Source organism: Mus caroli, unplaced genomic scaffold (genome assembly GCF_978045245.1).
Source record: "Mus caroli unplaced genomic scaffold, Mus_caroli_1 scaffold_4, whole genome shotgun sequence".
In the NCBI taxonomy this organism is placed as follows: domain Eukaryota; kingdom Metazoa; phylum Chordata; class Mammalia; order Rodentia; family Muridae; genus Mus; species Mus caroli.
The window spans coordinates 117,087,717-117,100,482 of NW_028227259.1; the positions used below are offsets into that span (position 1 = coordinate 117,087,717).

The 12,766-nt window shown below is 48.6% G+C and overlaps 1 protein-coding gene across 2 annotated transcripts in view; it reads right to left on the reverse strand.

Moving 5' to 3' along the window:
• Grk3 (G protein-coupled receptor kinase 3) overlaps window positions 1-12,766 on the reverse strand; it is a 108,558-nt gene that overhangs the window by 52,777 nt on the left and 43,015 nt on the right. For both annotated transcript variants that reach the window (XR_015046981.1, XM_021163545.3), the window contains exons 3-5: window positions 12,690-12,763; window positions 6,519-6,620; window positions 4,211-4,285 (exon numbers count right to left, since the gene is read on the reverse strand). Coding sequence is in view for 1 of the 2 variants with exons in the window: in XM_021163545.3 (XP_021019204.1) it covers window positions 4,211-4,285; window positions 6,519-6,620; window positions 12,690-12,763 (251 nt within the window). In the remaining variant the exon portion in view is untranslated. The remainder of the gene's footprint in view (window positions 1-4,210; window positions 4,286-6,518; window positions 6,621-12,689; window positions 12,764-12,766) is intronic.

Consider the following 12,766-nt stretch of genomic DNA (forward strand, 5'->3'; position numbering starts at 1 on the left):
CTGATAGGCCCACGGTTAATTGTTCTAATTGGCCATGTTATTAATTAATTAATGTTATAGCTTTTAGACTCAGAGGAGGGAGGGAGGCTGTGGGGCTCAGCAGGCGTGGTCAGGGCTTCTAATGAGTACCCTGGGAGATGCAGAGAGATCCAGGTTCCTCCAGTGGGGATCGACCACTCTCTGCCTCAGCTCTGCTCCTCATCGCACTGAACAAACAGCCAGGATTTCTGTCCTACACTCTCCAGTTGACAACAAGAAGCTGGCGGGTGGCCACCCTTCAGAGTTCACCAGAGTCCATTAGATCTTTTGGGAAAATATCTTGATATGTTTGATGCATTAGATGATGGGAAATTTAACCCTTTCACTGTCTTACTTCACTCAGAGTATATCAAAACAAGTAGAGATGGCAGGAGAAGGGGGTGTCCTGGTAGCAGGGAGCTCAGGTGGGGACCTGGTCGTGAGGTCCCATGTTCCTCCAATAGACTTTCTCCACAGGGAACACTGTGCTCATTCCTAGTTCACATTTCTGTTCCATCAAACGCTCCATTCTTCCTAGCAATGAAGGAGCAGCCAAGCCTCTCTAGGACCCACGTTTTAACAAATCAAACCCGAGCTGGTAACTACTGATTGCCAACCCAAGAAGATCCAGAATTGCCATGGAGACAACATGTATCTGTCTGTGAGGGAAGAGCCACCACGTTGATGCAGGGAGCGGCTCCATTGCAGGAGCCGCTGCTTCTGCCCCTCTTGGCCTCCTGAGTGTAGACTCCTCCACTATTACACCTTCTCTACCACAGTGGCTGTGTCACCGTGGACTGCAAACCCAACAAACCCTTCTATATTTAGGTGGATTTTGTCAGGTACTTTATAGAACCAACACACGTGCACACACACACACTCACACACGCACTCTCACATGAGCACACACACAAACACACACTACTTACACACACTCACACATGCACACACAAACATGCACACACACACACTCATACACATGCACGCACACACAAACACTACTCACATGTGCGCACATATGTACACACACATACACACATACATTCACTCTCACATGTGCACACACACACATACACACTACACACTGCATACACAGACACACACACACACACACACACACACCAGTGAAAGGAGACAAAGCCAGCATTCAGCAGTGGGGGTGAGAGCACACATTCCCACTAGGATCCTCAGTTACCCTAATCTGTAAAAGTGGGAAGTCATATCTAACAAACAACAACCAAGTAAATGAAATTTAAGAATGTCACCTGTGGAGCACAGGGCGGAGCACCTTTTAGTCACCCGACAGCCAGGCCCTTCTCCCACCTCCAGCCAGGCCCTTTTGGCAGTCAGGTCCCTCTCCTGTGTCTAGCTAGGCCCCTCTCTCAGGTCCAAATCTGCCTATGCAATTATTTCTCTCTAAAGCAGATTGGCAAACACAGGAGTATCAATTGATCCCTTTGCACTGACTTTGACACATTGTGTCATTCTGTAAAGATTGTTACTTCACAAGACAACGGCCCTCCATCTGTCCATCTAGCCATGCATCCAGTTCACCACTAGACTGGGAGGGTGCAAACGGCACTGAGCCACACGAACAGTCCCATCCTGCTAAAGAAACAGCTTGTAGGTGGGTGTGCCCTGGGGCCACCCTGAAAACATCCTAAGTCTCTGTAACTCTCACGGGTAGTGATCTTGTTTCATTGTTACTGGGACTAATTGTTAATGGGGAAAGGGGTAACAAGGGTGGAACGTGGTTTGTACATGTCACGGTCACATGTTGGGAAGCCTGGTCCCCAGCATGGTGATGCTGAACTAAAGGGACCTCCCAGAGGCAGGAGATGGAGAGGCCACCAAGGTGCTCAGAAGGGATGAATATGGTTCTCTGGAGACTCTGTGCATTCTCAGGAAAGGGTAACTCTAAAAGAATAAGCCCCTCCCAGTGTCTCTGGCTTTCTGCCATCTCCAGGAGAAATGCAGCCTAGAAGCTATCAGCAGAAGCTTAGCCTGACTGCCGGGGCCTCCACTCCTGCTCACACAGTATCCCAAATGGCTAATATAAAGAAATAATTAATAACAAAGAGTTAAATAGACAAAGAGTTAAATTAAAACTCTTTACTGCAAGCAGTCACTGTTGGCTCTTGAAGATAAATCTTTCTTAATGCTGTATTTCATGTCCCTCATGGGAACCTCAAGTGACATGCCGTGTAGTCTGTGGTACAATCCAGCAATGTCAGTGTGACTGGCTATGGGCTACCTGTGGGAATCAGTTGAAAACCAAAACACTCGCACTATAAATATGGAGACAGCAATTCGGACATCAGCACCACGCTGTTATACTCTAAGATATCTTACTAGCATTTTGTCTAGGCTCCATCCGACAGTTACCTGCCAATAGCCAGGTGTGCCTGACTCCCTCTAAAAGGGGATGCTTGCCCATCTCTCTCTCTCTCTCTCTCTCTCTCTCTCTCTCTCTCTCTCTCTCTCTCTCTCTCTCTCTCTCTCTTATTCTCTCTCTCTCATATTCTCTCTCTCTCATTCTCTCTCCCTTCTCTGCCTCTACTATCCTCTCAACTCCCCTCCCCATGCCCTAAATAAACTCTACTCTATACAATACCGAGGGAAGGGGTGCCTCAGCATGGGCCAGAGGAGACAGCCCCTTCCTCCACATTTGACTGCACATTCACCAAACATAATCCTTCTCTCCTCTCCTTAATTTTTTATAAAACACAACATATCTGGTCTCAGCTTTCATCCGAGGAACGGTGGGAAGGGCAGGCCAGTTGCAAAGCACTCTGTAGGTGCCCACCCCACCAAATTTCCAAGCAAATTGGGTTCGGAAGCTCCAAGGGAGGGTGGCAGGCCCAGAACTGAAACATAGACTCTTCCTGTAACCAGCAAGGTAGGGATAAGGACAACATAAAAAGATACGATGTTCCTCCCCTCAGCTACCAGGCTAGGAAATAACAAGGTAGCAGAGAACTAGAATTTACCCAGGAGTCTCACACTCCAAGCAGGAGAAAAAGGCTGAAGCTCAGAGAAGCCCAGTGCCAGCAGGACTGGAAGAGGAGATGGACTGCGTGATTCTAAGAACTCATCAGAACACAAATGTGATAGACATGACCACAGGACTGCTCAGCTGCGCATATAGCCTAAACTTTATCCTCAGGTCAGGACTCAAATGATGGACATAGGGGTGGGGCGGATCTCTTCATCCTTTTCTCCAGTGTGGCCGTGCTCCAGAAATTCTCCTCCTCTGTGTTTCACTATTAACTTGGCTTGTATATATTTCTTATTAATGACCAGTAGTCCAGCCTGGCTTGTCAGGGTATCCAGGGCTCTGATTCTAACTCCGGAGACATTCTGGAGTGTGCAGATAGATCCAGCTAATTCCAAGAGGACAGCAGTACCTGATGTGCAGCTAGGCTGGTGCCCAGGGTCCGAGAATTATCGACTTTGTTTTGCAGAAGTTTGCCCTGTTCTTTGAACCGGCGAGGCACAATCGCATGCACCTGTAATGGCTGAGGGAAGATGGTGGATCCAGGAACTAGCCTGGGTATCTCACTGTAAAGAAGCTAATAAAGGATGGATCTGTTCACTGCACTTTTGAAAATTGATTAATGATCACAGAAACATGAATGTATGCTACCTATCTGAGAGTCTGACTGGTTTCACTCCCGTGGCCACCTCTACTGAAAACCTGGGCTGCAAAAGGCTCTCAGGTAAGATGCCAGTCAGCCTATAGAGCAGCAAACACACACAGGCCTGTCACAAGGGGTCAGCTTTCCAAGACTTGGTTTTTAACCTTTGTAACGTTCAGGATAGAAGCAGTCCAGCGGTATGCGACCCCAGAGTGCTCGGAGCTTCACCTCTAGCTCTGGAACATAAATCTCACTTAATCCGGAGGATAAGCACCACAAGCCACATCACCCCCACTTATCGCAGACACTGAATGCCAAGCAGGAGGAAGGCTCAGCTCTGTCTTAGTTCAACGGATTTCCAGAACATACACTTACAAGACCACCGCAGCCAAGCGGCCCCTGTCCAGGGACATCTGTAAAGCCTGTTAGCACTCACAGTAGGTGGCCGCAAGAGGACCTGCGTGCTCTGAGCAGAGAGCCACGCACATCAGTATGTTTGAGGAGCTGAGGAAACATTATCAAGTCTGCTAGGGAGGCAAGTGATCTTATCTTACCTGAAAAAGCGTAGCCGTCACCTGCTTCTTGGAGAGATGGCTCTGGACATGTTCTACAGCTTGCTTTGAGAATTGCTTTAAAAAGGAAAAAAGGAAGAAAGGAAGGAAGGAAGGAAGGAAGGAAGGAAGGAAGGAAGGAAGGAAGGAAGGAAGGAAGGGAGGGAGAGAGAGAGAGAGAGAGGGAGAGAGAGAGAGAGAGAAGAAGAGAAGAGAAGAGAAGAGAAGAGAAGAGAAGAGAAGAGAAGAGAAGAGAAGAGAAGAGAAGAGAAGAGAAGAGAAGAGAAGAGAAGAGAAGAGAAAAACAGCATTTTTTTTTAAATAAAGAGGTGGCATATCTGTAGATCATATATTACAACAGATGTCTTACACAGTGATTCCCTAAGAGTGACCCATGAGCTCTGTGCAGACAATCCAAGCACACATTGTCCTCTGACTATCCAGAGTCCTTCCTTGGGTGCCCAGAATAGACCCCTCAGCAGGTCAAGGTTCCCATGGCAACAGAATGTCAGGAGGCCTACCACAGCCTATGTAGATAACTGTTTCCTTCCTTGATGAACAAGTCTACAGAATGTAAGTTATCTGCTGTGTAGGAGAAAACAGATGCAGGGTCCTGCACCAGGAATTCAACACAAGGATTACAAGCCAGGCCACAGTGGCAGATGGCTCTGGGGCCCAGAGGTCTCGCTGAGCCCCAGCAGAGGGCAAACAGAGCGGAACTTCCCTTGATGTGGGTTGCAAACTATGTCTTCCAGAAACCAACCAACCTTCCTTTCCTCTCTCTCTCTCTCTCTCTCTCTCTCTCTCTCTCTCTCTCTCTCTCTCTCTTTCATTTTTTAAAGATTTATTTGTTATGTATATGGCATGCAGGCCAGAAGAGAGCATCAGATCTAATTACACATAGTTGTAAGGCACCATGTGGTTGCTCAGGACCTCTGGAAGAGCAGACAGTGCTCTTAACCGCTGAGCCATCTCTCCAGCCCTCCAGAAACCTTTCAATGTGGTCTCCTTGATTCAAATTGTTTCTCAGGATTAATGAGATTCCTGTTTCTTATAATTCACAGAGACATGAACACATGCTACCTATCTGAGACTCTGTCCTCACTCCTGTGACCACCTCCACAGAAAACCTGGGCTGGAAAAGGCTCTCAGGGGAGAAGCCGGTCAGCCTAAACAATAGCAAACACACACAGGCTGGTGACGGAAGTACCAACTATCTGAGTCTCGGTTTAAATCTTTGTGGTGTTCAGGATAGAAGCAGTCAAGCGGTATGTGACCCCAGAGTGCTCAGAGCATCACCTCTGGCACAAAAACCTCACTCAGCCCGGTGGGAATGATCTCCACAAGTCATTTGAGCAAAACCCACCACTCTGCCAAAGTGCCCCCCATGGCTGAGCTGAGGAAAGCCAGATTCACACAGGCTCCAAGGACTACATGTGTCCTCCAGGGCTCAGTCATGTCCACCCAAGGCACCCAGGTACAAAGCAGTGGGTGTGTGCCAGGCTCCAATCTCTTCTCTCCAGCACAGTGAAGCAACAAAAGCTCTGAGAGAGGCCGGCACGTCCTAACACGGTGTCATGTCGTACCTTTGTGTTGTCACCTATGGGAGCCTCTGGTCGCATGGAGCTCTGGGTATTTGAGACACAGCTCATGGGGATCCCTGAAGTGACTCCATCTCATTTTAATTGCTTTAAATAAACTCAAGTAGCTACATGTGCCTAGTGGGCACTGGCCCTGGACAGAGTAGGTGAAGACTGTGTCTTTTGAACAACGGCCTGTGTTGGGACAGAGGCACCTACATGGCAATGTCTACCTTGCTAATTAATCCATTTGCTCCTAAGTCACTTCCTAGGACCTAGTTCATCCCAATTAGATTGTTTATCCGACTTCCAAGGAAGACAATAATTTCGACTATTACTTAACTATTCGTGAATAAAATTAGCATAATAATTATAATCCCGATCAATCCCAAGACACCACTGATTTATATTAGTAGAACTCTGATTCACCCAATTGCTAAAGTATAGTTAAATTAAAAACCAATAAGGCAAGGCTAGGGAGATGTCTCAGTGGTATTTGCCTAGCAAGCATAAAGCCCTGGGTTCAATTCTAGACCCCTACATGATACAGCAACACATGATCACCATCATCATCACCACCACCACCACCACCACCATCATCACCACCACCATCAGGGTGTCAGTGTTAGTGTACAGGAAACTGTTGAGGATCAGCCTGGGCTACATATAGAGTCCCTGTCAACACCCACATGGTGCCGTCTGGGGATGGGGACTGGGATGGGGACACTCACGTGTGTGCTGGATAGGAGCTCCCTCATGATGTAGGCGTCGTACATCTGCCGGCTCCGGCGTAGCCTATCCTCTTCGTTGTCCAGCTTCTCGTATTCTTTTATCTAGATTTCCGGAGGTTGTCAGCATTAGCTCAGGGCTTCCTAGAAACTGGCTTTATTTAGAACTACAGCTGACCCAGGGCGGGAACCCTTCCCCACGAGATAAAACAAATTACTGAGGCAGCGATGCCCCCTAAAAATGACTGCTTTGCTCAAGGCGATAACGAGGTTGCCACACGTTAGACCTGGCTAGAAACACAAATGGGTTTCCTTCCGTGGTGACCCTGAGCATTTGAATGTGGAAGCCAAGTCTCCCCTGCCCACAGTTATCCCACATGGCAGAGAAGCCAGGGGCCACTTGCCTGGCCGCTTCTCTCCAAAACACAAATCTTCCAAAGCTGGCTGGACTTCAGCTCTGGGGTGGAGCAAGTCCACACTCTACCAGAGTTCCAGCAGGGGGAAATAGCCAGTACTCATCAGGAGATTTCCAAACTTCACATGAGGGAAGTGTGTGGTTGGAGGTGGAGCAGACTCCTGGATGAAAGCGTGATTTTCCAACACTACTAGTTATCACAGGTTGGGTGTTGTGTGCATGGCTGTCATCCCAGCCCTCGGGGGAAAGAGACAGGAAGAGTTTGGCCAAGTCTAACCTGGGCTAGATAGGGAGACACTTGGAGGGAAAGGAGGGAGGGAGGGAGGGAGGGAGGACCTACTGTGTTTCTAGCTGCCAGGAGAGCCTGCCCAGCTGACTTTTGAGTGACTAAATAGTGAAATTCGTTTTTAGAAACACCTGTGACATGTGACAATAGTGTAATTATTCCATTTATTGTAGTCTAATCTCTAGAGGTCCCTGGTCAGAAAACTGTCCCCATTTCTTTACACACATATTTTGACAACTCAAGACTAAAAGCAATGAAATATAAAAGCAGAGACACCTTCCACGTGCCACACTGCCGTGTATGACCCAGTTACAGTCCTTGTGTTACACCTGAGAGCTGTCCACCCAGGCTGGCAGAAACAGAGACTTGGTCCCCACGGGGGTAGCTTTGACCTTACAGGCCTTCACACACTGGAATCAAAACCAGTCAATCCTACGAAGGAGATTCCTCATGCAGATGAGGTCACAGTTTGGGGGAGGGGGAAGAGGGCCACGGAGGCCCTGTGACAACTAGATAGCTCCCACCCTGCGAAGTTACCAGGCTCCAGCTGGCAGTGTAGCATGGTGGCTGGCAGTCACACCAGAGCAACTTCTGGGGCTAGGAATGGGGTCTTTTGGGGGCAGACAACACCAGAAGACCATTCCAAGGGGATCAGGTCTCAGCAAGGCTTGCATAACCAGGTCCGAGCATCCTACCTCAGTCTCTGAAAACTAACCACAGAGCAGCCTGATAGACACAGCCATTGCAAGGCAGACAATGTCGGGCACAACGAACCCGAGCCATCAGCGAGAGTGGGTGGAGCTTACTTGATTCCTCGGTTGGTTGACTCCTGGAGTTGCATTTTGGTCTCAGAATAGTCAAGGGTTAACGCCAGAAGGCCCAAAATGCTAGAACAGATGCCAAGCCAACCGGAGCCCAAAGCCTGTCCCTCGATACACACACAACCGGGAGAGGGAGCGCCCCGTCCCAGAACTAATGTTCTGAACACCACCACACAACCATAAAGGGATGCGTTCAAGAGACCCACGAGGCACAGTGCTTCGGGCGAATCAGACGCTCACTCCTGGAAGTTCCCACAATCTGTCTCCTGCAGCCACACAGACAGTCCTGGCTTCGGAACAAATGAAGCACAGCACTGCGTCTGTGCTCTGGGACCTGAGTCTGATTAACCCCACCCAGGTGAATGCCAGACAGCGCGGAGAGAACACGGGCCAGCAGCTGAGACTCACATCTCACTTTCTTTCAGAAGCCTCGCTATGGTCAGCCATGATGCGGCTTTCCCAAAGGACTTCCTGACTGCCAGCACACATTTCATTAATGGTGGGAGAGCTGAGCTGGCACTCAGGTGATGAACCTCCACACTGAGGAACAGGGGTGATAGCATACACCCAGATACAGTCAGCCTCTGCTTGACCATACATGACTGAGCATGTCACTGCCCAGGCCGCCCCTGTGTCCCACCTCTTTAGAATCTGAGCTCTGCATCTCCAGGGGTTTGCTTTCATTCCTCGGTCTCCCATTGGCTTCAGAACCCTGGTCACTAGCCAGGCAGACCTTAGGGAAAGCTACCAGGTCTGTGGATGCCAACAACGGCAACTGTAGATTTGACGTTTCCCCCTGGGTATCTACAAAGCACCTCCATTTGAGTTCATCTAAAGGAGGAGCCCCATCTCTACTTGCAATGGATCACAGCCACCCTGTTCCACTGGATTTCCTTGTCACAAAACTGAGCTGAGAGGAGGGTCATCTTTGACTTCTCCCTTGGCCTACACGCTGCACCCTCATGTCTAGCCCATCAGCCCATCACACCTGTGCTTCATTCGAAATTCATCACCACCCCCGGACAACTTGCTTAGAGCAGAATGGTCCTCCCAAGACCATGACTGTCAGTTCAAGGGAGCATGATGACAGTCGCACTGGAGAGTCACAGATAACGGAGATGTTGACAAAATCTGGTGCTGGAATTTCCAATCCCAATAAGCCCATATAAAAAAGCCACACCATCCAGTTATTATAATTTTAAATCATATGCCTAGATTGGGCAGAGCTAACACTATACTGACTTATTCCTCAGCTAAAAGACACCTTGTTGCTTGCAGTTTCTCCCAGCCACACAGATCTGGTCCATCTTGGCTTCCTCCTCCTCTTCCTCTGTCCTCTCTCTTTCCCCTCTGGTTCTTCTCTCTCTACCTGCCCCCACTCTTGAATCTTCAGCCCCCACCTTTCCCTTCCACTGCCCAGTCACAGGCACCAGCCTTTATTGGCCATTTAAAATGGGGAGAAGGTTCACATGAGATCGCCTGAGTATGTAATGGACCGCCCCTCGGGGGTAGCCCCTCGTAAGGAAGAAAAATTAACAGCAGAATACAAACAGCACTGGGACAACTCACAACAAAAATCCACATAGATATTCTGTCAAACATGCTGGGCACCTGATGACGTGTGGAACATCTGGGCATGGCCAACATCAGTGGCCCTGAAAGGCTGAGGGGCTGAACAAGTCACTGATGTTACACCACAGAGTGGGGGAGAGCAGTTCTCAGGGTCTGCTGGCGCTAAACTACCCACACCCTATGCGGAGAAGGTTAGGGGCTCATCGATCCTCAATCACACCACTGTATATATGTATTTTTTGCTGTTCACCTGTGAAGAAGATGGGCCCACACAGGAAAATGCAGACCAGCCATGAGATCCAATCCAAAAAGACCAGCGCTGGAATTATGAGGCAAGGACGGTACATCAGTGTTTATATTAGAGGTAGTAAGAACACTGTGGTAGTAATATATTAGAGGTAGTAACTCACTGTGCTGTGGGTTGGAACATAAAAAACAACCTTGCTACTTAGTTTTTATCTTCATCTTGCTACAGCCTGGAGTTACCCAGGAAGAAAGGAGTACTAAGGAACTTTCTATAGTAGCTGGCCCGTGGGCCTGTGTAGGGAACATTGTCTTGATTGTTCATTGATGTGAGAGGCCTCAGCTCATTCATGGGAAACGCTGTTCCCTGGGTGGAGGAGGAGGGTCCTGAACAGGTGGAGGAGAACGTTAGCCTAAAGCAAGCTAGCAAGTGATAGACAGCCTTGGGGTCTTTCTACTCTTGACTGTAATGTGGCTAGATTTGAGCTCCTGCCTTGGCTTCAACAACATAGTGTAACTGGGGATTTTTAAGCAGAATAATCCCTCCCTTCCCTTGGTTTCTTATCTGGGAAGTAACTAAAAAAAAATCAACTAGGAATTTCAGAAGCAAAAATATAAAATACCAATTAAACAGTTCGGTGGATGGATGGGAGAGCAGGCTTCGGGAGCTGAGGCAGCACAGACCAAAGATATCATCTAGTTTCTAGAACTGAAAAAAAAAATGTCGAAAAGAAAAACTGAACACAGTTTTGGGGACAGCACAATAATATCCATTAGTCATGAAAACAGGACTGGAATCCGGAGAGAGGTGGGGGGCGCTCTAAAAAAAATAGTCGCCCTGATTGCTTCTTATAGGTTGAGGATGTAAATGTAGAGGCTGAAGAATTTCAGCAAACTCCAAAGAAATGATTATGATATCAACAGTCACTGGGAAGCAGACATAGCCAGTATGGAGATGAACGGCAGGCTCGTGCATCTACAAAGAAGCACCGTAAAGACACAAGCCTGAGAGAGACCTCCTCCCCAGAACCACAAGCAGCTGTGGCTGTGACCGTAGCACAGGGAGAAAGGAGCCAAAGAAAGAGCTCAGGTGACAGGCAGCTCACTTCATAAAGTGACATCCTAGCGATATGTCCGTGAGATTGACCGCAAAGCTTCAACGCACAAGGAAAAGAGACCTCTGGAAGTCATTCCGCCATTCACATGGGCAATTTTAACATTTCTCTCACACCTGGTGACAAAGACCTGAGGTAAACTGAATCAGGGCGAAACACATCCAACACGTGACAGAGGCACCCAGATCAGCTTACCCAACACCCCTGCCAGATACTTTAGAATCAGAATCTGCCACTGTGCCTGTGGTTTCACACACACACACCCCCCCCCCTTCGCCTTCCTCAATTTCAGTTCCTCCTGTGCCACGCCCCTCCCACCAGGGTAGCTGTGTGGCCTCCTGTGCACTCCCAACCCACCCAGAGGCCAGTCTGGTCACCCGAGCTCTTGTTTAAATATCACCTTGCTGCAATGACCTTGAACGCATCCACATCGAGTAGCTACCAACCCACAATGCCTGTTCTGAGCTTCCCTGAGGGGTTGTGTGTTCACACTGGACAGGCCACTCCCACCAGGGTCTCCCTGGCTTATGTCTGCATCCTCTAACCCCATAAGGCTAGTTAGATTTCCTTCCAGAAACATCTATACTAACTCTCCAGGCTCCTCTAACCTGAAACTTCACCCCATGTCTTAGGGAAAGCAGATGTATGTTTGGGAGATCCAACCCCATAAATCATAACTCTCTAGTCCTCCAAGATGGCCAGCAAGCCCCAGGTTAGCACCTCTTTCAAACCCAGCAGCCTCCCAGCCTCAGCTCTCATAGCCGCAACCAAGATCTATAGATGGTTGTCTTAGTCAGGGTTTCTATTCCTGCACAAACATCATGACCAAGAAGCAAGTTGGGGAGGAAAGGGTTTATTCGGCTTACACTTCCATACTGCTGTTCATCACCAAAGGAAGTCAGGACTGGAACTCAAGCAGGTCAGAAAGCAGGAGCTGATGCAGAGGCCATGGAGGGATGTTCTTTTCTGGCTTGCCTCCCCTGGCTTGCTCAGCCTTCTCTCTTATAGACTACCAGCCCAAGACTACCAGCCCAGAGATGGTCCCACCCACAAGAGGCCTTTTCCCCTTGATCACTAATTGAGAAAATGCCTTGTATCTCATGGAGGCATTTCCTCAACTGAAGCTCCTTTCTCTGTGATAACTCCAGCTGTGTCAAGTTGACCCAAAACTAGCCAGTACAATGGTCAAGAGCCAGGTGCCACCTGTGGCCTCTGGAACAACTCCGGAGCCTCAGGAGTCGACGACACTCTCCCTCCATCCCACTCCAAAGCCTCTAGGGCAGCGGTTCTCACCTTCCTAATGCTGCCACCCTGTAATACAGTCCCTCATGTTGTGGTGACTCTCCCGCCCCCAACCATGAAATCATTTCATTGCTAACCCGTAACTGTCATTTTGCTACTGTTGCGAATTATTTTGCAACTGTTGCGAATCATAATGTAAACATCTGGTATGCAGGATGTCTGACATGTGACCCCTGTGAAAGGCTCGTTCAACCCCCAAAGAGGTTGCCACTAGCAGGTTGAGAACCGCTGCTGCGTTAAAGCCTGAGCTGCATGTGCACCAGCCCTGGCTTGGCATGACCATCACTGCTGAGATATCTGCACCCGTAAAGATTTTAATGAACTTCTGAATTACATAAGGTGTTTACGATCCTTAAGATTTCCCCAACGCTCAACTGAACACACTTTGGAAGGGAATTTTGTGAGAGGCTTGAGTCTTACCTCTTCATAAAATTTCACCTGAGGCACCGCTTCCCCAATTTCATTCAAGCAGAAGTCTTTAAATAGTAGGAAGCCTA